At 37.8% G+C, this 26,918-nt stretch overlaps 1 protein-coding gene and 1 pseudogene across 1 annotated transcript in view; both read right to left on the bottom strand.

The window, feature by feature from the left end:
• Positions 1 to 13,569: 13,569 nt before the first annotated feature.
• LOC105508478 lies at positions 13,570 to 14,022 on the bottom strand (annotated as a pseudogene).
• Positions 14,023 to 20,281: 6,259 nt separating this feature from the next.
• LOC105508497 (histone-arginine methyltransferase CARM1-like) overlaps positions 20,282 to 26,918 on the bottom strand; it is a 281,427-nt gene continuing 274,790 nt past the window's right edge. Inside the window, exon 13 of the mRNA XM_011937360.1 lies at positions 20,282 to 20,375. Coding sequence (XP_011792750.1) covers positions 20,282 to 20,375 — 94 coding nt within the window. The remainder of the gene's footprint in view (positions 20,376 to 26,918) is intronic.

Genomic DNA, 26,918 nt, shown 5'->3' with positions numbered 1-26,918 from the left:
CATGTGCATAGACCCTTTCTGAGTTTGTTAAGAACAGATTTATTTATGTATTCTTTCTCTTTTTGTTCATGTCTCTTCTGAGCATGCAGTTTACTATTACTTTATATGGAGATTCTGGCAGGGAGAAATTTGTTCTTGGAGTGGTCTGGCAGGTGTACATTCCCAGTCTTGGGGATAGGATTCAGGAGAAGACTCAAGCCCATATGGAGTCTACAAATACCAAGCTGGGGCCCAAGTCTAACAAAATTGGAGGGCATGAGATGTTATACACATTGTGAAGGCAGAGGTTCAGATACAGGGACCCTACTCCTATTCCATTATTTTCTGCTGTTCTTCCCATTGAAACTCCTGGGAAAACTTGTCTAGATTCTCTACTTGGTCACATCCCCTTCGGTCTTTACTCCTGAAATGGCTCTTATCAGGGTCACTGATAACTTCCATGCTAGGTATTCTAATGGCCAAATGTCTCTTTTCATCATATTTGAATTTACAGCCACATTTGACACAAATTGTCATCTTTCCTTCTTGAAGCAACTTTTTCATGTTACTGCATGCCTCCTACCTTATTGGGTAAAGCTCTCAGTCTGGCTGATGACCCTTTCTTCCCTGTCCAACTATTAAATGGTGAAGTTCTCTGCTCTTGCCTCTTTTCTCTATGCTATCTTCAAATGGTCCTATGCTTTATCATTTGTATGCTCCCTGATTTTCCAAACCCTGTCTCCAAATGAGGCTTCTCCTGAGTTCCAGATGCATGTGTCTAACTGCCAGCCCAATAGCTCCACTTGACTGCAAGTGGCCATCTCAAACCTAATATGCTCACAACCAAACTCTCGATTTTCACTGCCAAACCTGCTCCTGACCTCCCCTTTACCATTTTACTAAATGGCACTGAGTTGCTCAGACCAAAAACCTGGGAGATGACCTTTGATTCTTCTTTCCCTCTGCTACCGACAGCCAACCTGTTAGCAAGTTCTGTTACTGCTGTCTCCAGAATAGATCCTGAGTCAGGTCACTTTTCAGCAACTTCACTACTAAAAGCCTAGTCTTAATGCCCCATCTCTCATTTGTTCTATCACAATAGCCTCCTGACTGATTTTCTTGCTTCCTTTCTTGCTCACATACAGTCTGCTTATCAAAAGTAACCGGAGTGAACAGTACACACTATCCATCCAATCTGCTTCAAACCTTCAGACTTCTGTTTCGTCTGCCAGAGTTCCTTTCTGTAAATCTTTATGTGGCTACACCTCATCAGCTCAACTACTAGCGCTTCTGTAAGGAGTCTCTGAGCACTGCTGCGCAAGTAGCAGCCTCAAAGTCACTCTGCATCCAGTTCCCCAGTATAATTTTCTTCATGGCACCCATCATTTTCTAATATTTTACATATTTGTTTGCTTATATGTTTATTGCACATATTCCTCCTATAAAATGTAAAAGGGCGGTACTTGGGATGATGCTGTATTAGCTGGGTTAGGCTTGGTCATTCTGCAATAAGACTCTCAATTCTCAGTGGCTTTAAATAATGGAGGTTTATTTTTGCTCAAACTACATGTATAACATAGGCTGACAGGAGAGATTCTCACCTCACATATATTCAGAGGCTCAGGCTAAAGGAGGCCATACCATGTCATGACACTGTCAACACAACAGGACTCCTAAAATTACTGAGGAAGGAGGAAGAAGAGGTACAAAGAATCTCACACCATCTCTCAAATGCTCCCACATGGAGGTGACACACATCACTTCTGCTCACAGTGGGTGGGTCATGGAAGTCATAAGGCCTTGTCTCATTTCAAGGGGCCTAGGAAATAAAATCCTCACATGTTCCTGGAAAGAGAAGAAAACTGGGAATATCGGCAGGTAGCACTTACACCTACCACAATGCCTAGCAGAGAGTAAGTACTCCATAAATATTTATTATAAATGGAATGGGAAAGAAAGAGACCCAGTTCTTAGATACGGATACAAAGTGGAGACCTGGATTTCATGCACAACACAGAAGTTTATGAAAAATGGAACACCAGGTGAGAGCAGGGCAAGCAGCAAGGCTAAGTCGGTGCAGAGTCACCATGTGCATTGGACTAGGGCTCCTGATACTCCCTAACTAGGAATAGAGCAGGTTTCAGAGGCAGAACAGAAAAAAAAGAATGCTTGGGGGAATAAGACTTATTTCCACTGAGAATTCACTGGAAATGAGAGAAGGGACTCTGCTTTACTAAAGAACCCAAGTCCACCAGGCAGGTCTGCTAATATGAGACCGTGATTTACAGAGGGGTGTAGCTCCACAAGAACCAGGTGTCTCTTAGTGATTTAGCTTCCTGAAAGTCCCTGAAAAACCTTATTCTGAGTGCTTTCCTTTGTCAGAATAGCCATGGCCTCAGACCATAGACTAAGATTTTAAGATTTTCCCTTTTGAAACTCCGTTCATGTATCTGTGTCTGTATCACAACCTAATAGAACTAAAAGGAAAGGATTACAACTATTCACCAACTAGTGATTACTAGGGACTTTAAATGTATTTCATTTCACCATGAAGTAAATCTTTGAGATATGTGTTAGTATCCATATTCCACATCTGAGAAAACTGAGACTTAGAAATGTTAACAAGGTTTCAATGGTTTTGGTCTCCCCTGTGAGTTCTCTCATTCTAAGAATATCATTAGAGGACACTCAATAAATGATTACTGGTGAATAGTTACTGATGGCTTTTTTATTCGTTTGAGGATAGGGGCCAAGTCTTCTGTGTGCTCCCAGAGCTTGGACAAGTGCAAAGCACTGAGCACCCAGTGATGTGCTAATGGATACAATGATATGTCAAACCTGATAAAAATGTGTGCCTATTTTTTTTCTGAAGTTACAGTACTGGTGCTCAGGATTAAGAATATGGCAGTGCTTTGAGGAAAAGGAAAGAGAACAAGGGAGCAGCTTCAAAAGAAGAAGGTGGAGAGGTTGTAATGGCAGTCACAACAGGAGAGTTCAACAGAGCACATCTCCTTGCTACTCAAAGTGTGACCCATGACCAGCAGTGTTGGCATCACCAGGGAGTTTATTAGAAGTACAGAATCTCAAGCCATACTCCAGACTACTGAACCAGACTCTGCATTTTAACAAGATCTCCAGGTGATTCATATGTACGTTTAAGTTTGAAGAGTAGCACTCTAGAGACCACCTGCATCTCTATCTCCTGTGCTAGCCCAGCACCAACTTCTCTGACTGACTGTTAGGGGCCAAGGAGGCCATGGAGCTTTGCACCTGCTCCTCATTTGACCATCCATCACTCAATGGGCCTGGCAGTGCAATTCCACGTGCTCAGACGAGCCTTCTACAGGTGTTATCAATTTGATCCCCAACTCTCCCACTCTTTACATACATGCAAATCTGGTGTGTCTGACTCAAAGTTCATAGTCTTAACCCTTCCATTGTGGAAGAACGTGGTTTTGGAGCTTCTGTCTTAATGAATACTTTCTTTTATTCTAATTTCTAGGTATTTCCAAATATCTGGAAAATGGCACCAGCCACTTTTGGTGCTTCCAATATATAAGTGCTTCTGTTGTTCCCCCAAAATCACTTATATCCTAATAAGTAATCCATAAGTGAATGTCCAAAAATTTTGTTCCTTATTACATTATTGTAACAATGACAAATTAACTTTTCATTAAGGACAATATACTACAAATATTAAAAGAACGTATTTTTATTTCTCCTTTAAATGACCATACTTCAGTTCTTCCTTTATATAGGATTTTTGACCCAGGGTAATAGCGGATGAAAGAATGAAGGGATGAATAAATGACTGAGATTATTTCTTTAGCAAGACAATACATTTAAAATTAAGCTATGGACAGAAAGTGGATTTTTCTGAATTGTTTTCACATATTCTGGACTCAGTCAGAAGTTTCTTCTGTTAAGTGGGTAAGCTGCCACTCCATATCTGACAGCTAGATCACAAGGCTGCTGCCTTTAGGTAGAAGAATAAGATTATAAAGTAGGGGAAGGAATAAGTAGCCATTCCTTCTGCTCTTAAAGAATGTGGGTTGCAGAGGGAGAGAGGCCGATTGATAGGGGTAGTCACACATGTGTCCCTCTTTCCCTGTGTTGGAAGCACAGTGGTTTTTAGAAAGGGCATAAGGATGGAGCTGGGAAGGGAAACAAATAACCCACTCCATATGATAATAATAATAATAGCTAACAAGTCAGGCAGTGTGGTAAGTGCTTCATATATTTCTTTGCAATCAAACTTCATAAGAACCCTGATGTAATTACTTTGTTTTAGTAGATAAGAAACTGAAACTTATAGAAGGCAAGTGACTGGCTCAAGTTTATACACTGCATAAATGGCAGAAGTAGAATTTGAATGGACGTATATCAAAGTAAAGAGCTCACATCTTTAACCACCATGCTACAATGCCATTTTCAGTAATAGTTGATCTAGAATTGAGTTGCTTTGCATGCCTAAAAGCGCTACTTCCTTGAATCCCTCCTTCATGCTGCCACCAAAGAGGTCCATCTATGATATAAACTGGATTGTGTTACTCTTCCTTTTGGCTTATGCCTGTAATCCCAGCACTTTGGGAGGCAGAGGCAGGCAGATCACGAGGTCAGGAGATTGAGGCTGGTAGTATCACAGTGTGTTCAGTGGACAACTCTGTGGGGCCCTCTTGCCCAACTCCAATCCAGGTATTTAGAGGTTACAATCTCTTGGGGGTTGTCACCTGTCCACTGTGGGTTGCAGCATTAGACCCATGAAAATGGGAGATTGACCCACTCCACCCCAGCTGGGGCTTCATATCTTCTTTTTGAACTAAACCCTGCAATTTATGTAGCCTATTCTGTCTATGGCTTTCTAATGTGTCTCTTTGAATATAATGCCTCTTGAATATAGAAATGTCAAGTCATAATAAAATTGTGACATTAATGTTACCTCTAAGGGTGCCAAGTGCAAGGCACTAACAATTTAATAAGTTTGGGCTTTTGCATGACCTATGTTAATATGTGATTTCTTGCTATTTTGCATGGCAAGGGAAGTTTTTCAGAATTCATTTGATTGCAAGATCAATGTGAAAATGCATTATCTGCCTGCCTTGAGCATGGCCAACTGTTGACCTCTCCAATTAAGTAGAGTTGAGAATGAAAATTCAATTACAATGAACAAATGTTTCTTGAACATTTTCCATGTGTGAGGCCCTATGCCAGGCCTTGTGGAGAATATGGAGATCTATGAGATTTTTTTCCTATCTTTGGGATACTTGCAAGCAAATTGAAGGAGGCACAGATACATGCACGGATGATCATAGTATCACATGCTATCTTAACTTATGAAAGCAGAGGAAATGGAGTTAGGTAAGCTGAACTTTTTGTAGGTAGCCCCCTATAGCAGGCATGGCTGGTTCCTTGCCATATGTTCATTCCCTTTCTATGAGACTGAAACCCTACTCCTATTTTTTAGGGCCTCTTCATTGGAAAAGAGGAGTCCATCTCCAGCTCAGTGACAAATCTTGATAGCTTTATGCTTTTCATGATTATTCCATGCCTCTTGTCAGTGATTAGTTAAGAGGTGGGCCTGTGACTCAGTTCTGGTCAATGAAATATAAAGTCAAATCTCTGGGTTCCTTTTGGAAAGGTTTTCTTGTAGTAGAAAGAGTTTAACAGGTAAGAGTACAGATTCTGAAGTGAACCGCCTGGTTTATAATCCTGGGTCCACTGCTTACTAGCTCTGTGTCATTATAAGTCACTGAATGTTTCTGCCTCCACTTTCTCATCTGTTAAATGGGGTTAATATGTACCTAATGGGGTTGTTGTGAGTATCAAATTAGTGAATATTTTGTAAATAGACCAAGCCTACAACTCATTGGCATTCCTGAGAGAGAAGGAGAAAGAGTAAGCAACTTGGAAAATATATTTGAGGGCACAGACTTTGAAAATTTCCCTAATCTCACTAGAGAAGATGACATGAAAATTCGAGAAATACAGAGGTCCCCTAATAGATACTATACAAGATGATCATCCCCAAGGCACATAGTCATCAGATTCACCAAGGTCAAGTTAAAAGAAAAAATCTTAAAGGCAGCTACAGAGACGGGTTGGGTTACATACAAAGGGAACCCCATCAGGCTAGCGGCAGACCTCTCAGCAGAAACTTTACAAGCTAGAAGAGATTGGGGACCTATTTTCAGCATCCTTAAAGAAAAGAAACTCCAACCAAGAATTTCATTTCCTGGCACACTAAGCTTCATAAGCAAAGAAAAAGTAAAATCCTTCTCACACAAGCAAATGCTGAAGAAATTCATTATAACTAGACCAGTCTTACAAGAGCCCCTTAAGGAAGTGATAAATCTGGAAACAAAATGATGACACCTGTTATCACAAAAACACACTTAAGGACATATAACCCACAGACAACCATAAAGGAACTATACAATCAAGTCTAGAAAGCAACCAGTTAACAATAACAGGATCAAAATCTCACATATCAGTATGAAAGGGGCTAAATGCCTCCACTTAAAAGACAGAGCGGCAAGCTGGATAGAAAGGAAAGACTCAATTGTCTGCTGTCTTCAAGAGACCCATCTCACATTCAATGAGATTCATCAGCTCAAAGTAAAGGGATGGAGAAAGATCTACCATGCAAATAGAAAACAACAAAAAAAGCAGGAGTCACTATTTTTATATCAGATAAAACAGAGTTTAAACCAACAACAATAAGGACAGAGAAAAACATCCCATAATGATAAGGGGTACAATTCAACAAGAATATTTACCTATTCTAAGTATATACGTACCCAACATTGGAACACCCAGATTCATAAAACAGGTTCTTCTTGACCTAGGAAAATACTTAGCACACACTAATAGTGGGAGAATGTAACACCACATTGACAACATTAGACAGATTATCAAGGTGGAAAACTAACAAAGAAATTCTGGAATAAAACTCAATGCTTGACCAATTGAACCTAATAGACACCTACCACACAATATACATTCTTCTCATCCACACTGGAATATATTCTAAGATTCGCAATGTGCTTAGTCATAAAGAAAGTCTCAATAAATTCAAAGAAACCAAAATCATACCAAGCACAATCTTGGACAACAGTTCAACAAAACAGAAATCAATATCAAGAAAATCTCTCAAAACAGCACAAATACATAGAAAGCAAACAACTTCCTCCTGAATAACTCTGGGTGAACAATGAAATCAAAGCAGAAATGGAAAAATTTGAAATTAATGAAGATAGAAACAAGACTTACCAAAATCTCTGGGATACAGCTAAAGCAGTGTTAAGAGCAAAGTTTATAGTGATAAACATCTTCATCAAGAAGTTAGAAAAAATCTCAAATTAACAATATAACTTTGTACCTAGAGGAACTCGAAAATAAAGAATAAACCAACCCCAAAGCTAGCAGAAGAAAAGAAATAACTAAAATTATAGAAGAACCAAAAGATCAATGAAACCAAGAGTTGATTTTTAGAAAGAATAAACAAGATTGATAGACTCCTAGCTAGATTAACAAAGAATAAAAGAGAAGATTCAAATAAATACCATCAGAAATGACAAAGATGACATTACAACTAATCCCACAGAAACACAAAAGATCCTCAGAGATTATTATGAACAACCCTATGCACACAAGTTGAAAAATCTAGAGGAAATGGATAAATTCTTGGAAACACACAACCTCCAAAGATTAAACCAGGAAGGAAGTGAAAACTTGAACAGACCAGTAACAAGTTCCAAACTTGCATCAGTAATAAAAGACATAACAACCATAGGGAGAAAAAAAAAAAAAAAAAAAGCCCTAGATCAGACGGATTCTCAGTCAAATTCTACCAAAGAACTGTTATCAGTCATACTGAACCTATTCCAAAAAATCAAGGGGGAGGGGCTTCTTAACTCATTCTATAAAACCAGCATCAGCCTGATACTAAAATCTGGCAGAGACACAACAACAACAACAAGAAAACTGCAGGCCAACATTTCTGGTGAACATAAATGCAAAAATTCTTAACTAAATACTACCAAACTGAATCCAGTAGCACATCGAAAAATTAAAACACCATGATCAAGTAGGCTTTATTCCTGAGATGCAGGGCTGGTTCAACATATGCAAATCAATAAATGTCATTCACCTCATAAACAGAATGAAAAGCAAAGCCATCTGATTATCTCAATAGATGTAGAAAAAGCTTCTGGTAAAATCCAACATCCTTCATGATAAAACCCCTCAACAAACTAGGCATTAAAAGAAAATACTTCAAAATAATAAGAGCAATCTATGGCAAACCCACAGCTAACATCATACTGAATGGGAAAAAGCTGAAACCATTCCTCTTGAGAACTGGAACAAGACAAGGATCCCCACTGTCACCATTCCTATTCAACATAGGGCTGGAAATCCTAGCCAGAGCAATCAGGCAGAAGAAAGAAATAAAAGGCATCCAAATAGAAGAATAAGAAGTCAAACTATCTATCTTCACTGATGATATGATTCTACACCTAGAAAACCCTAAGGACTCTGCCAAAATGCCTCTAGAACTGATAAATGACTTTAGTACAGTTTCAGGATACAAAATCAAGGTACAAAGATCCGTAGAATTTCTATACATCAATAATGTTCAAGCTGAGAGTCAAATCAAGAACAAGATCCAATTTACAATAGTCATATACCAAGAAGTTGAAAGAGCTCTATAAGGAGAACTACGAAATACTGGTGAGAAAAATCAGAGATGACACAAGTAAATGAAAATACATTCCTTGCTCATGGATTAGAAGAGTCGCTATTGTTTAAATGACCATATTGCCCAAAGCAATTTACAGATTCAGCACTGTTCCTGTCAATCTGTCAGTGTAATTTTTTCACAGAATTAGAAAAAAACTATTATAGAATTCATATGGAATCAAAAAAGGAGCCTGAATAGCTAAAGCAATCCTAGCCAAGAACAAAACCAGAGGCATTACACTACCCAACTTCCAACTATACTATAAGGCTGCAGTAACCAAAACAACATGGTACTGGTACAAAAACAAACACATAGAATAGAACCCAGAAATAAAGCTGCCCAACTACAACCATCTGATCTTTGACAAAATCAACAATAATAAGCAATGAGGAAAGGACTCCCTATTCAATAAATAGTGCTGGGATAACTGAGTAGTCATTGTAGAAGAATGAAACTGGACCCCATTTCACCATATACAAAAAATAACTCAAGATGGATTAAAGATTTAAATATAAGACCAAATTATAAAAATACTAGAAGAAAACTTAGGAAATACCCTTCTCAAAATTGGCCTTGCCAAGAATTATTTTGCTAAGTCCCAAAAGCAGTTGCAACAAAAGCAAAAATTGACAATTAGGACCTCATTAAATTGAAGGGCTTCTGCACAGCAAAAGAAATTATCTATAATCAGACAACCTCCAGAATGGGGGAAAATATTTACAAGCTATGCATTTGACAGAGGTCTAATATCCAGAATCTATAAGAAACTTATACAAATAAACAAAAAACAAACAAACTCATTAAAAAGTGGGCAAAGGACTTGAGCAGACACTTCTCAAAAGATGACATACACGTTTTCAACAAACATGAAAAATGCACATCACTAATCATCAGAGAAATGCAAATCAAAACCACAATGGGATACCATCTCATACCAGTCAGAATGGCTGTTATTAAAAATTCAAAAAACAACAGCTGCTGGTGAGGCTGTGGGGAAAAGAAAACTGGATAAAGAAAATATGGTACAAATACACCATGGAATACTACCCAGCCATAAAAAATGAAATCATGTCCTTTGTAGCAACATGGATGCAGCTGGAGGCCATAATCCTATGAGAATAAACGCAGGAACAGAAAACCAAATACCTTATGTCCTCACTTATAAGTGGACACTAAACATTGAGTACACATGAACATAAAGATGGGAACAATAGACACTATGGACTATTAGAGTAGGGAGGGAGGAAGGGAGCTGTGGGTTGAAAAACTACTTATTGGGAATTACGCTCATTACCTTAGTGATGGGATCTGTACCCTAAACCTCAGCGTCAGGCAATATACTTACGTTAGAAATCTGCACATGGATCCCTGAATCTAAAATAAAAATTGAAATTATAAAATAATAATAAAAGTGCTTTTTCTTTTTTTGAGACAGGGTCTCACTCTGTCACCCAGGCTGGTGCAGTGACACAATCATGGCTCTCTGCAGCCTCTACCTCCTGGGCTCAAAGGATCCTCCTACCTCAGTCTCCCCAGTAGCTGGGAACACAGGCTTGTGCCACTACACCTATTTTTAAAATTTTTTGTAGAGATAGGGTCTCTCTCTGAAATCCAGTCCTCAAGAGATCATCCCGTCTCAGCCTCCCAAAGTGTTGGGATTATAGGTGTGAGCCACCATGTCTGGCCAAATTATATTTCTTTGCCAAACGCTTAATAGAGGGTCATAGCTTTGCTTTGCATAATGATTCTTTTTATTGAAGCTTTGCATTTTCATGTCCTGACAAAAATTAAATGAACTAATTATGGTAAAAATAGTTATATTTATAAAGCATTTAGAATAGTGCCGGGCACATAAGAAGTGTTAAATGTCATTATCATAATTTTAAGAGGAAATTTTAAGAGACTATCAGCAAAAGTGATAGTCTCTTTATGACTCTGAGTGTTATGGTGTCTGGATGTGACCCCTGGAACTTTCACGGTCACCTTGTGCCTATAATGGGAGCTGGATGCAGAGCAAAAAAAGGAAAGAACCTCGGTCCTTGATGAAATCACAGAGTCACTGAGTCACTGAGTCATCAATCCTAGAGCCCACTGTACCTCTGGACTTCCTGCAATACGATATGATAAATTTCTTTGTTTAAAGTATTTTCAGTCAGGGTCTTGTGCTCTTGGCAAAGGCACAATTTAACTTCCATAGCAATTTACTGGTGTGTGTCCTGGAGTTCCTCAGCCCATGTGTTTTCCACGTCCTCCTATCCTTGTCCCAGTGGCATACCCCAAGATGTGAGCTGCCTCAGAATAGTTCCTCACATCAGTCATCATCAGTTCCTACTACAATTCTTCATAGTTTTGGCCTTATCTTAATTATGACTGGTTAATGAAAGACTGAGATTTCCAAGGTGTCCTTAAGTCCAAAGCTAAAGCTACTCTTGATATTCACAAGTGTGTTAGTCAGGATTATTTAGAGAAACAGAACCAACAGTATGTGTGTGTATGTGTGTGTGTGTATATATGTATGTATATATATATGTGTGTGTGTATATATATATGGTTGGATCTGTGTCCAATTCATTTTTTATATATAAAGATACATATATTTTACATATACTTAAATTTTCAAAACTATATATACATACACACACACACACACATATATACATAAAGAGATTATGAGAAAATGGCACACACAATCATGGAGGCTCAGAAGCCCCTCAACCTACTGTCTGCAAGCTGGAGGCCCAGGAAAGCCAGTGGTGTGATTCAAGTTCAACTCCCAAGGCTTGAGAACCAGGGGAGCTGATGGTATAAATCCCTGGCCAAGGGCAGGAGATGACCATGTCCCAGTTCAAGCAGGCAGGCAAGAAGTTCCTTCTTCCTCTACCTTTTTGTTCTTTCAAGCTCTCAACAGATTGGATTATTCCCACCCACATTGGGGAGGGCAATTTACTTTATTAAATTCAACTGATTCAAATGCTAATACCATCTGGAAATACCCTTGTAGACACATCCAGAAATAAAGTTTACTCTGGACACCCCTAGTGCAGTCAAGTTGACAATAAAATTAACCATCTCAATGAGGGACATGCTTTGAGGTCCTTTCTAATTTATAAATACTAAAGTTACCTAATTTCCCCCATAAAATGCAATAAATGAACACTTTAATAAATATGCTCCTTTCATTCTTTAATAATTCTGTAGCTACAGGTTGGAATAATTAGTAAAGTTACAAAATTCCTTGACTGGAATAAACACAACCCTACATTATATCATTTTTATAGTAACATTTACTTAAGCACTTACTTAAATTTTCAAAACTAGGGTGAAGATGATGAATAGAAATTTTTAATATGAGGGGAGTTGTTGCTTGCATGGAGATGTATCCTCTGAGTGATCTATAAAAAGTCAGTTATTTCCCCACACCTACCTTGTAGCATATATCTGTACCAAATTTTTGCTTCAGCAAAATTAGAAATTCATAAACCTCACAGATCTTCAGGATTGTTCAAAGATAGGAAATAATACCAATTTGTGAATCTTTAAAAGTCAGAAGTTTCATCTCTTATGCCCGCTTTTATATATTCATAATGGCTTCCTAGAACATGGGGCTGAGAAGGATGGCAAGACCTCATCCAGTCTCAGGAGGAAAGAGTGCTAGGACAGATTATGCATGTCTGCCCTTAGTGTGGGTGGAGCAGAGGCAGAAGCCATTATGTATGTATTTCTGCAATCTAGGGTTTATATTTTCTGCCTACCATGCTTGAAAGGCAATTAGAACATTGTCATGTCTGATTCTATAATTCTAGTTACTCTTAGGATCAATTTATTTATTTAATCAATGTACATTTATTGAGTACCTTCAATGTATGAGGCATATTGTTAGGCAACACGGGTAATAAAAAGATGAATTGGACCCAGATCCAACCGGTAAGGAACTTAAGTCTGATAGAAGAGAAAGATGTGTGCATGATAAAATGCTGCAAGATAGGACTAGGTAAGGGGAGGGACTGGAGGATATGTCAAAGGTGGGAAAAGTATCTTTAGTGAGTGTGGAAGGAGTCAGCAAGGCATACTGGGGAGGGTGTATTAGAAGTGAGTCTTGTAGTGATGTAAGATTGTTCATGTGGATAGAAGGGGAAGACTATTTCAGACTGAGTGGTCAGAATGAGCAAAAGCACCAGAGTGGAAAGTTTTAAGCTCTGGATGACTGCCTGACTGATGAGAATATGTAGCTGTATTTATTCCAGTTCTCCATACAGAATGAGCAGGTTGCCTGGTGGGCTTCATTAGACTGGTGTGCTGATGTGACACCCACTTTTGTAAGAGTTGTTTGGGCCAGGGGAAGACCTGCTCTTTAGAGAGATCATCTTTCATGACCATTGACATGTGACATATAACAAATGACTTAAAGAAAAGGAGAGGCCTCACTGCCGTCTCACACTGTACATTTTTGTTGTAAACCTAAAAGAAACTGACAAAGGCACCATCTTTGTTCTCTTAACTACATACAGACTCATCAACTATTGCTGCCAGTGAAGAACATTCCTGACATCATATTATATTCAATAACATGAATAAGGCAAAAATTTCTTAACACATTGCTGAGCTAGAAAGTTGCTGCTGATTTGTTGAAAATGTTTGCAAAAATAGATTGAAATTGCCAATAGAGGATCACTCCTAACATGCTCTTATCTCAGTCATATATATTGCATACATATAAACATGAGGTAGGGTTTTGTTAAATTTCTTTTTTTAACTGTATTTTTATTTTCAATGTCCAGAATGTGTAATATAAGGGCCAGATCTTCCTCCTGGACTCAATTTTAAAAATTCTTGATTGGTTAGTGAGGTCATTAGGGATACTTTTTCTTGTCTAATTTGGTTTCTGGGAAAGCTTTGTTCAAGTCCTCAATGGTCATCTGATCAAATGGAATTAAGTTCTTCTTCTCCTTCTGTTTCTCATATTCTACAATCATGGCCTTTGAGAGAGACACCCACTCAGCATAAGATTTCACATCTTCTTTTTCTTCAGCATACCCCTGGGTGGTATATTTATTCTCTGGCACAGGAACCTTCAGGGCATTAAACTTCTTCTCAAAGTCATCCACCAAGCCTGCCTTGGCTACCTGGTCCTTGTAGTAAGCCCAGTCGATAGCTGGTGGGTTCTCAGGTAAAGTAGCCAACCTGGAAGTGAGGGTCTCATTCCAGGATTTCAGGGAATTAGCAATGGCCTTTTGGTTCTGGGGTATGATCTCTGCAAAAGCTACCCAGTCAGTGGTTTTTAGAGCAAGTTTTCACCCAACCATCTTGGGATCCTTCACCAACCCTGGCTGCCCACGGTCCACAGGCTAAATTTTTTAAAAATACTTCTAAAATTAAAGTAATGCTGTTTGTTTTGCTATAATAGTAATAAAGAGAAACCCACAATTAAAAGAAATTTAATCTTCAGGCACATGAAGAAAATTATAAAGAGCTAGTCTAAGAAGCACCAAGAAATCGACTCTTCAGTAAAGTTAGTATGCAAATTTTAGAGTTAGAAAAAAAATTAAATAAACTGAAACACCCTTGTAAAGTTTAGAATGCATAGATCACGAAGTATGAACTGGGATGCTGATAAACTTCACAGGCCTTCATTTTACTTATTGCTTGGCTTGTTACTGTCTTCTAAGCAAACCTAAAACAAAGAAAGTGATTCTATGACACTGAAGTGGTTAAGTTCTAGCCAGACCCAAAGCTATAAGCAAGCAAGTTTTGTTTTCATGTCCTCTCTTTCTCCTCCTTTCCCTTTTCCCCTTTCCTATTCTCACTCCCATGCCTTTCCCTGGAGTTTTTAGGGGCAGCCCTAAATCTATATTTACCCACTATATTTAGTATGTTTGATTATGCACAGCCTGAATTCAGATCCAAGACGATGATCCAGATTTTTGTTCATCAAAAGAACTTTTTTTCTTTTCTGTAGATTTATAGCAAAGCCTAAGCACTGATTTATTTTTCTGCTACTCAATAGGCTTATCTTGCCTGTGGCCTTTGCCCTTACTTCTGTCTTCTGGTAAGGCTCTGCTTGTGCATCTGCCCATGCTGGCTCCTTTTTTGACATTTAGGCCTCTATCAGGTGCCATCTCTTGGAACAGACCTCCAACAATCCTCCAATCCGTCAATCCTGGCCTTGACACTTTCTAGCTTATTCCTTTTTCACTTTCCTATAATTCCTTTATGTAATCATATTTAAATAAGTTTTTATGTAATTTAAAAAATTTACACACAGTAAAATTCACCCTTTTTAATGTATAGTTCTTTGGGTTTTGACAAAGCATATAGCTATGTGTTGCCACCTCTACAATCACGATATGGAAAAGCTCCATCGCTCACCTCTAAAATTTTCCCATACCTCTTTAGAGCCAACCCTTCCAAGAACCCCACCTCTGTTCTATTTTTGTTTGTTTTTGAGACAGGCTCTTGCTCTGTCACTCAGGCTGCAGTGCAGTGGCACAATCTCTGCTCATTGCAACCTCTCCCTCCCAGGCTCAAGTGATCCTCCAGCCTCAGTATCTCGAGTAGTTGGGACTACAGTTGCAGACCACCAAGCCCGGCTAATTTTTATATTTTTTGTAGAGATGGGGTTTTGCCATGTAGCTCTGATCTGTTTTCTTATCTATAATGTTGCTTTTTCCACAGTGGCATATAAATAGAATCTAATAGTATGTAGCCTTTTGAATCTGACTTCTTTCACTGAGTATAATGTAGTGATATTGTTAGACATATCAGTACTCCATTGTTTATTATTATCATTATTATTCCATTGTATGAATAAACTACAGTTTGTTTGTTTATTCTCTATTTAAGAGACATTTTAGTTGTTTCCAGGTTTGGTGATTACAAATAAAGCTGCAATAAACATTCAAATATAGTTTTCACTGTTAATGCAAGTTTTCATTTCACTAAGGTAAATATCAAGGAGTGAGATTGCCAGATCACATGGTAAGTGAATGCTTAACTATATCAGAAGCTGTGAAATGGTTTTCCTAAGTGATAGTGCCATATTGTATTCCCACCAGCAATAAATGAGAATTCCAGTAGTTCTACATGTTTGTCAGCACTTAGTATTGTTGGATTCTTATATTTTAGCCACCTAATAGTTGTGTAGTGGTATCTCATCATGGTTTTAATTTAAATTTCCCTAATGACTAATGATGCCAAACATCTTTTCATGTGCTTATTTGCTATTATATGGAACTTTTTTTTTTTCTGGTAAAGTAGTTGTTCAAATCTTTTGCCTTTATCATTACTTTTTAAATTGAGTTTTCTTATTACTGGGCCTTCAGGCAGAATTATATCACAAGTTCTTTTAATATTCTAGATTTTTTTTCAGGTTTGTGATTTCCAAATAGTTGCACCCAGTGTGTGACTTGGCTTTTCATTTTCTTAGTGTGTCTTTCCAAGGTTATGAGTTCTTAATTTTGAAGTATTATCATTTTTCTCTGAGGTTTTGAGATCACATGTAAGAAATTTTTGTCTAACTTGAGGCCACAAAGATTTTCTTTGTTTTTTTTTCCTTTAGGTTTTATATTTTAACCTATGATTTATTTTAATTTTTGTAGATGCTATGAGATATGGATTAAAGTTGATTTTTTAAAATCACATACTGATATCCAATGATTCCAACAGTTTTGAAAGACTAACTCTTCTCCATTGAATTATCTGCAACTCCCAAAAACCAATTGACCATGTATGTTAGGGTCTGTTTTTGATCTAATCCATCCTACTGACCTATACATCTACCCTTTCATGAGTACTGCACAGCCTCAATTACTGCTATTAGTTTTATAGCAAGTAATGAAATCAGGTAGATATTACCCTTCACCCTTTTCAGAAAACTTATCACCATCTGAAATTATCGCATGTGCTTAGCTTTTTTAATTCCTTTTTGAGATAGGGACTTGCTCTGCCACCCAGGCTGGAGTGCAGTGGTATGATCAGGGCTCACTGCAGCCTCAATCTCCTAGGCTTAAGTGATTTTCCTACCTCAGCCTCCTGAGTAGCTAGGACTACAAGTGTGCACCACCATGCCTGGCTGGGTTTTGTTTGTTTGTTTTTTTGTTTTGGTAGAGATGGGGTCTTGCCATGTTGCCCAGGCTGGTCTCAAACTCCTGAAATCAAGCGATTCTCCCACCTTGGCATCCCAAAATGCTAGGATTACAGACATCAGCCACCTTGCCCAACCTACTTAAAAAAAAAAATTCTGTTGGGAGACATCAAACCATGAGACTCTCTAGAACCATGGGACCAGGGAGTTTGTTCCTATCTCATTCTCTGTTCTACTTCAGCACCAAGAACAGTACCTGACACACTATAATTGTTTAATAAATTGGTTGAAAGAAAGAAGGGAAGTTAAGAAATACTTAAGTTGAGGAAATTAAGGGAACTTAATATTTTGGAAAAGGAAGGATCAAATTATTTTGTGAGAGCTATTAATGTAATAATAGAGGTTTGCTGTGGTGCTAGCCTGGAAGATTAAATGCTCTTTTGGCCATGATATTGTGATCATAAGCTTACTTCTTTGGGGACCCATGAGGAGCTCTTTGGGGCCACATTCATTCACTCATTCATCAGACATTTATCCAGCAGCTTTGTGTAACACTGTGTTACAAAGGGCAATGACAAGGTCTTGTCTCAAAGTATTAGGGGTCTCAGACAAGTTAAATAGTAACTGAGACCAACCTCATCCAGATGCCATAAAAGTGATGTTTGTGCAGGGGTCTTTGAGTGATGTGGGAGAGGCATCTAACTCAGCCTTGGGAAAAGCTTTGCAGAAGAGGCCATGCTTGATGAAGTTTTCAAGTTTCAACAGGAAACTTTGAGCCCCACCTTCCCTTCAAATGGGTCACTCTGTAACAATGTACCACAGGTTTCTTCTTGTATTCTAAAGGACCACCAGCTGTTTCTGGATTTGGGTCACTGGGGGTGGTTGTTTTACAGATTAACTCTGAAACTCTGCTCTAGGTCTCCCAATAAATGCTCCCTTAGCACCCTTTCCTTCTCCTTCATATCACTTATTGCAATTATGATAATTAGTTATACATCAAGCTATTTGATACCCACTTCCCTCCCACTACCATATGAGTTTCCTGGAGGCAGAGATTGAATCTGTCCCAATCTGCTGCATTTCTGCTGCCTGACATAGTGAATGGCCCAGCCAGGTCTTGTGCAGAGCCTGAATGATGAAGCGCTAGTCTCAAAGCTCTTGTAAAATCTGCCAGGTTACCTGAGAGCTTGTCCTCTCTGATGAAGTGTTTTTGTCCTCTTGCTCAGTTTTAGGAACAACTGTTAGCTTTTCTTTTATTTTCAAATTACTTTAAAATAATTAATTTTCAAAATAAAGGTTTCCACCCCACCAAGGAAAAATAGAAACTTTCACATTATATGCAATGGTGGACGTTTGTGCCTTTAGTAATAAATTTGCTGATCTTGAGATGTTTCTAGTATGTAAATGATGCCCAGATGGTATGCTCTTGCATATTGGTAGTGTTTACAGTGCCTTAAAAATGGTAGAACAAAAAACAAATGGAGAAAAAATTATTTTGGTGCTAAATTACCAACAATTTCTCTGGGTAACACCATTTATTTCAGTTCTTCCCAACACACACACATGCTTCCGCTCAGATGCTGTAATAGCAAACTGGCATTGAACTAGCGGTGGGAGTGGTCTGGAGAAGGGCATTACCATTGTTGAACACTTAACTGAGCACCTATTGTATGCTAAGCACTTTTCTAAAATTCTGTCATTTAGTCCCCATCTCCACTGACGATGCTGAGGTCTAGACATCAGGAAAGGGATGGTGAAGAAATATAGTCAAGATCTGGAATTCTCAGGGAATTAAGCACCTTCCTCTGCTTCTGTCTGTCAGCTGCTGAGTAAGAGGCAAGGGAAAAGGAAAGTTATGTGCCCTTCATTCAACAGCCAGTCTGTTTTGATTGAGCTGTGGCCATCTTGAATTATCCTCAGACCTTACAATCTCTCACTACGACCTTATGGTCACTGTTTGTGCCTTCACACAAGGGAGGTGTTGGCCCTGGCCAGGATCTCTCTGGGTGGTTTTTTGGTAAAAGCCTTGTTCTTGTAAGATAAAGCAGAGGTGGGACTCAAGAGTTAATAGTTTACATGGTTCTTGTATTCAAAAGGCGAGTTTTCTAAAACCTTCTAAGTAGTCACATTCTTTTTCAAATCCCAAATGATTCTGTTTGCAATAAACTACAAATCATCATCTATTTACCATATTGAGAGAGTTGGAAAGCAGAGAACAGGAAGAAAAGGAAGAAAGAAAATCAGCATTTATTGAGCACTAATTCTGTGAACTGTTAGGTACTTGAGCATGTTATGTAAATTCTTGCAATCCTAATGAGGTATATGCCTTTTATCTCATTATACAGATAAAAACACTGAGGCCTACATAGGTTACATAATTTGCCTCAAATTGGTCTGCATGTTAGTGAGTAGTCAGCTTGTTCTCTCTGAGGCCCAAACCTGTGCCCTTTGCTTTACATGGCATGATTGTGTTAAGGACGGATGAAAGCAAGGACACCTCCCTTCCCTCAGAATTAAAGACATGATCTGTATCTCTAATGGGCAATGAGTTTCAAAGATTCACACTGTATGTGACAACTGGTATACAATATATTACATTGTAGCTACAAATGCCCTTTTTTTCCCCCCTCTCCTGCTTCAAGGTCAAAATCTCTCATTTTCTTATCTCTGCTGAAGAATTATTGGTTTGGTTTCCTGAGTTTCCTCTTTGCTTCAAGTTTTTCAATACTACAGAGATATGATTCTTTGACTAATAGCCTTTGGGAGACATTATGAGGAAAAAGTCTCTTTTTAATAAGGAAGTCAAGAGTAAACAGTGTCCAGTGGTTTTATTTGTGTGGTTGATTTCATGTGTGGATTTTTAATTGGCTCATATTTGAACAGGTGTCTAAGGATGGGGAGTTTTTTTTCTGGAAACATTTGTTGTATTCATCTCACTGTGGCAAGTTCCTTGTATCAGATGAAATCTGCATAGCTCTTAAAGAGAGGAATGTCCTGACTTACGTGAGCTACACATCCAATGAGTCTCAAAAAAAATATAACTTAAATGAATTCATGTTTTAGGTGTATTGAAATAACTGCTACATAAAGTGAATGAAAGTCAGACTATCTTTGAATCCCACATTTTACAGATGAGAAAACCAAATGCCAGGGAAAGAAACTTGCTTTGCCTGAGGTCACACAGCTCATTATAGCTCAGCTGGGGGACTGAGCTCACTTGGAACTGGAGGACATTATAGCTCACTTTGTAGGACTCTCTAGTGACTTTGTTTCAGTATGAGATTGTTATGTATTGAATTCTGTTTAAGGGATCATGAAACATTCAACTCCATACAGGTGCCAAGTCTCCCCAGAGAGGAAGAGAACTAGTATATACTTTCTTTTCCTCTTAGGAAAGATAGAGTTATTCTGTTCCTCTTTACCTGGTCATGGAGTGATTAAGATTTTTATAAACATAGGTGTAAAATGCATGGGAAGATTTCTTACCTAAAGAAAGGATTCTTTAAGTCGAGGATGTTCTCAGATCTGAAGCCTGTTTGGTTCGCCAGTGCCACGATCTGAATGTCATAGCTCTGTCTGCGTTACAGAGAAAAACACATGTCACAAGACTGGTTAGCTACTCATGTACATATAAGGCATCTTTCATATATGCCTACTTCATAAGGGTTTTCAGAGTAGGTGTTTGGCATCTTATGTATGTACATGTGCATTTATTTGGAAGCCATTAATATTTGTAGAGGCAATTCATCTTGATCTAACAATTACAAAGGTAATGGTTGATCAAAGCACATTTTTGGGAAGGGGTGGAGTAGAGAAGCTTTATCAACATCAATGACAGAAAATGGCTTTAAGTAACAGAGATGCTTTATATGTCATCACTGAAGTTCCAAAACAATCTCAATCATGGAAGGACTGGGTGAGCTAAAATTTCAAACTGATGTAAAACAGCCTAACAGCAAACAGATGTGATTGATTTTAAGAGGCCTCAGATGAAGGCTCATGCAATTATAGTGAGAGGAATTGGCTGTTAAGAATAAATAACATTCTTGGTGACTAATCTGAAGGAGTTATGTTTGTAGGATCTTATTAGTCATTCTTAATAATATATATATTTCTGCTGATTATAAAAATGTTACATATTCACTGTAGAAAAATTGAAAAATAGAGACAATATAAGGAAAACAAAATAATCCGAATAATAGATTCCTTCAGCTAGTATATTTTCCTTCTATTTTTCCCTCTGTATACTTATAGATGTAAATGTTTAATAAAATGATGCTTAAGTACTGCTTTATATATTACTTCTTTTATTTGACATAAGCAAGTGTTTATCCTATATAATTCTTGAAAATGTATTTTTCAATTATATGAATTACATAATTCATATGAATTATATGAATCTATAGCTCTATTTAATAATTTCCCATTGCTGAATATTTATATTTTTATAATATATTATTACTTATAATAACAAACACTGAATTCTTTACAGAAATGTGGTAAAGGACATTCTTGCAATATATCTTTATGTCCTACCTACAATTATTTACTGGAATAAATTAGAGGTTGACTCACCAGGCTAAAGCATATCAATGTATTTAAAATTCCCAAAACGAATCGCTAAAATATCTTCCAGAAAGTGCACCAAATTACTTCCTCACCTACAAAGCATGTAAGTGCTATTTTTTTTAAGAGACAGCTGTCACTCTTGCTCAGGCTGGAGTGCAGTGGCATGATCACAGCTCACTGCACTCTCAAACTCCTGGGATCACATGATCTTCCCACCTCACCTGCCCAATAGCTACCCATGTTGCCCAGGCTGGTTTTGAACTCCTGGCCTCGAGCAATCTTCTTGCCTAGGTTCCCCAAAACATTGGGACTACAGGTGTGAGTCACCATGCCCAATGTGAAAGTGCTAATGTTATCACACCTTCCAAATCCTTAATATTTAAATATTTGGAGTTAAAATATTATGGATTTTTAATATCCTTTATTAAGCATCTTTGTTAAATTTCAGAAATTTATGAGTGATATAAAGTCCTCTATCCCCACTTCCACACTGTCATTGCCAATAGAAGCCTGAGTAGCCTTAAATATAATGTCATATCCTGTAAAACCAGTAATTCAAGTTCTGGATTTTATTGGGACCAGGCAAACTAGAAGGAAAACATAGCTACAACCTGTTTAAAAATCAAGACTATATCCTTTGATCCTTTTTTAACTCAGCTAATTGGCTCAGAACACTGTTTTAAAATTTTTCTTCCATGATAACTACATCCAACACCTCACTACATTTGTGATACCTGCAGGTAGATTCAAGGGGAACTAGATATTGTGACAATGAGCTCCTTAGAAGAGGTTCAAACCTTGCTGGAATCATAGAAAGACTGAGATATCAGCCTGGTAAATAAGTCAGGGAGAGACATACCTACCCTTTTTGCCAAATGAAAGACATCTTAATAATGTCTGAAGTAATTAAAGTAGAACTCCAAGTAGGAATTGAGTACTCTGACATATGAGTGGATGTGTGTATTTATGGACGCACATATGAACCAGGTTAGTCACAAGAACTGCATGGTTCTTGTTGTGGTTGGGATGAACAATCAATAGATTTTTGTTATGGGGTCTTCGGCAAGGCTTTTTGTTCAGAACAGGATGTATGATAATGTAGCTACTTCACACTCACTTTTTACAACCCACTCCTCTTTGCACACTATCAAAATCCTATCTTCTCTGATGGAAGGAAAAAGAGGAAGCAGTTTGGGGTCAGTCTGGGCGGTGAAAAGCTGAGATTTGTGGTTAAAGCCCTTTAGTGTGTGGAGGGGGAGATTGGGGGGTGCAGTGAAAGAATAGTCAGGTTCACTGATTTGATAGTGATTCACCTGACCAAGGAGAATGTGTCCTCATTTAAAATTTCAGGAAAATAATACACTTTAATAGCAGTGCCATGCTAATGACAAGATACCCAGAAGGTATTTAGGTATCAATTAAAGTGTAATGTTTATGGAATGTTTCTAAAGCAACCAATAATTAATAATCTAAAACTGTGTCTACAGAACTTTTAATAACTATTAGTTCTTTTGAACCAGTTATTTGGCAATGTGCATTTTTTAAAACCCTAGTTCCCTGCCACACTTAGTTATTTTAAACTGTATAGAGACAGAGCAGGTGGGTTAAGTGGGAACATATCTTAGTTCAAGGATTCAATACAAAACCATCGCTTTGTACACCAGCATATCTTTTGCAATATCCAAGAATAAATTGGAAACTTGGGAACAACATATGCAGAACATGTCTTTCCAGAGAGTATGGTAATTCATGATAATTTCCTCTTACAGAAAACAGAAGATGAAATAGTGGGATAGGCTTAGTTCTGACCATCAAAGAATAATGGGATGGAGAAATACGTGGCAGGAAGCTTGGGAAAAAATTACCCAAGTCACCGAGGATTCACTGATACATAAAGAAATGAAAGCCTCTGCAGGCATGGACTCTAGACCAGTGTTCTTCAAAGAGGTTGAGTTTTCCCCGAGAGACAACGTGGGATGACACATTGGAGTGTGGAAGAAAATGCTGAACTATTATTTAAACTTTTTTTTATTAGTTATGATGTATTGAATTGTGTCCTTCCAAAACATATGCGCAAGGCCTAACTACCAGTAGCTATGAATGCTACCTTGTTTGGAAATAGGGTTTTGCACCTGTAACCAAGTTCACAAGAGGCCATACTGAATTTGAGGAGATTCTAAATTCCATAGCTGTCCACATAAGAAGAAGAGAGGACACAGTGATACATGCAGGAAAGACAGCCATGTGAAGACAGAAGCAGAGACTGGAGCCATGCAGCTCCAAGGAATCCCAGGGACTGCAAGGCACCATAAGAAGCTAAAAAGCAAAGGGCTCTTCCTTTCAGCTTTCAAAGGAAATGTGGCCCTGCTGACACTTTACAGTATTTCTGTCAAAAATTCAGTGTTTATTATTATAAGTAATAATACATTATAAAACTATGAATATTCAACAATGGGAAATTATTAAATAGTGCTATATATTCATATAATGCCATTCAAAACTACATTTTCAAGAATTATGATATAGGATAGACACTTGCTTATGTCAAATAAAAGAAGGAATATATGAAGCAATACTTAAGCATCATTTTGTTAAAACATTTACATCTGTAAGTACACGGAAAAAAATAGAAGAAAATATAATAGCTGAAAGAATCTATTATTATGGTTAGATTCAATAAGACTCTAATCATATTTTAACTAATATGGTGCAACATTAGCGAGTTAAATACTAGCCATGTGATAGGCACATGGTTCAGAGCTAGAAGAATATGAGTAACATCGTAGAACAAAAAAATGTCATCTAAAGCTGCACTAGCACATTCTATTACTTCACTGTGCTGAGTAATGCACACCAGTTTCTTCCATAATTCCTTCTGATGCAGATGACCACATATATAACTATGGAGAGGTTTTGTTTTATGTGATGTCCAAGGTAAAGCAGTTTAACAGTGACCATAAATAGAAACAGCAATGATTGCAGTGATGCTTCCTATGCTTTAATTCTTTGATCAGCATTTCTTCTAGGTTTATAAACTATAAAGCTCATCAAACCCTCCAAACCAAATCCCTTGGCAAATCTGGGTATAGCAGGCCTTCACAGGATCCAAAAATTTTAAATAATGTTTTAAAATATTTCTCTACAAGTGGCTGAGCTAGATCCAACAATCAGCCTATATTTATTTTTCAATGCATCCTTTGATTTCTATTTTTGTATGTCTTACAAAATATATAATATATGAGTTTCTATATATGCATATGTACACATAGATCTGTCTATGCATGTGTGTATATATATATGTGGATAGGTATATATAGCATGTCTGTATACACGTGTGTGTGTGTGTGTGTGTGTGTGTGTGTGTGTGTAGTTAGAGAGAAACTATTTAGTTCTGGGCTTTCTATTATTATTACTATAGTACATGCACATAATTAAAAGAGTATTGGGCTAGGCGCGGTGGCTCAAGCCTGTAATCCCAGCACTTTGGGAGGCCAAGGCAGGTGGATCACGAAGTCAGGAGATCAAAACCATCCTGGCTAACATGGTGAAACCCCATCTCCGCTAAAAGAATATTAAAAAAGTAGCCAGGTGTGGTGGTGGTCACCTGTAGTCCGAGCTACTTGGGAGGCTGAGGCAGGAGAATGGCGTGAACCCAGCAGGCGGAGCTTGCAGTGAGCCGAGGTCGCACCACCACACTCCAGCCTGGGTGACAGAGGGAGACTCCATCTCAACAATAACAACAACAACAAAAAACAAAAAAAAACCCAAAAGATAAATATTGGTATACTTTGGGAAGACATACATAAAGGGTTTTTATTCATAGGTGCAGATGATCAAAAAACTTTAAAGACCATTTCTACGAACTTTCAGGATATAAATTTCATAAAGTTAATGAAAACACTAGGTTCTATTTTATTGCTGGAGCAATAAAATGAATGACAGCTCCAGAATGATGGGAGAGTATCAGAAATAAAATGTTAATAGTACAATCATAAATGGACCTGATGGGGAAGAAAAGGGCAGTTATTGTCATACCTGTGAGGTTGCATAGGGAACTCTCCTAGGAGTTCAGAGTTTAAAAGAATATTTGACAATAAGGGACGGGGACATTCTATCCAAAGCAGTACAAAGGGACAGCACCTTACTGAAAAAGAATGAAAACACTGGCATTCATGAAGTGCAGAGGCTTTTAGAAAATACCAAGGAAAACAAGGATTCAAACCCAAAATATCTGAAGAGAGATATTAAAAATAAGGATGAGAATAAAGGAAGAGAAACTGGAATTAAGATTTACTGTGGGCTTACTCTGTGTTAATCACAAATACTATCTTATCTCTTTTAATATTTGTAAAAGTCTGACGAGACCAGGATTATAAATACTATTTTATAGGTGATGGGTGAGGTGAGGAAACTGGGATGTTAGATTCATTAATCTGATCAAGATCACTCCAGTACTAACCAGTATATAGAAGAGACTGAACAGAACCAGCACATAGCAGACTCCAAACCGTGGTCTCTTTACTACATAAGGGTGCTAACCTACTAAGATTAAAAACTTCCTCCCTTCCTTTCTTCCTTTGCAAAGCATTACATGGCCATATTTTAGCTGCTTCTTTCAGTTGTGCTCAACTAAGTTCTTAATGAGAGACGGTATCAGCTGATGACGACTTCACTCAGTTAGTAACTCCACAATATTTCTGGGTGTCTGAAATATATTAGGTAAAGAGGGATACAGCATAGAATAAGACTCAGTCTCTCTTCTCAGGCAGCTCACATATAGGAAATTACAGCAATAAATGGGTGCTCTAACAGAGGTACTACAGGGCTGTAGGAGCTGTGGGCAGGAGTGTGAAGTAGATGGTTTGCCTCCTTCTTACCTTTTAAGAAGGGTAGAAAAAATATTACCCATGAGGATGAGACATAAGGTATGTGAGAAAAAAAGTAATAGAATAATAAGATGATTTCAATTCACTCACAAAATTATACACTAAGAAACTGTAAAAATATAAATATCTGAAAGAAAAATAATGTTATCCTGGTTTGCAAAAAGCAGAAAAGACAAAGTCCAAAACTCCAGGCAGATGCTGGCTGTTGCTCCTTTGTGCTTTCCTTTTTTTTTTTTTTTTTTTAGACGGAGTCTCCCTCTGTCACCCAGGCTGGAGTGCAGCGGCACAATCTCGGCTCACTGCAACCCCTGCCTCAAAAAAAAAAAAAAAAAAAAGTCTGCTTTAACTTTCTGAGTGTAGTCCATCTAGTTAACTCTTGTTTTGCTTGATATTTGTGAACATGTTAGTTCTTCATGAGTCCCGTACATTCTTTCTCTATTCCAATGTTACAATCTTTAAAGCTATTAAAAAACCTGCATTTGAGAACACCTGTTAAACTCCTTAATAGAGCTTGATTATAAACTATTTTTTGAGAAGGAACAAAGCAGGACAACAATTGTCTGCAAATGACAAAATTTTCAGGATAGTTAAAACATGACTGACAAAGAAGTTTATTTATCTTCATGGTTTACAATAACTTTACCCTTAATTATGATTGATAGCA

The sequence above is a fragment of the Colobus angolensis genome, unplaced genomic scaffold (genome assembly GCF_000951035.1).
Source record: "Colobus angolensis palliatus isolate OR3802 unplaced genomic scaffold, Cang.pa_1.0 Scaffold162, whole genome shotgun sequence".
Taxonomy (NCBI): domain Eukaryota; kingdom Metazoa; phylum Chordata; class Mammalia; order Primates; family Cercopithecidae; genus Colobus; species Colobus angolensis.
The sequence above is the reverse complement of the archived record's forward strand: the minus strand, read 5'-3'. Positions and strand labels throughout refer to the sequence as shown.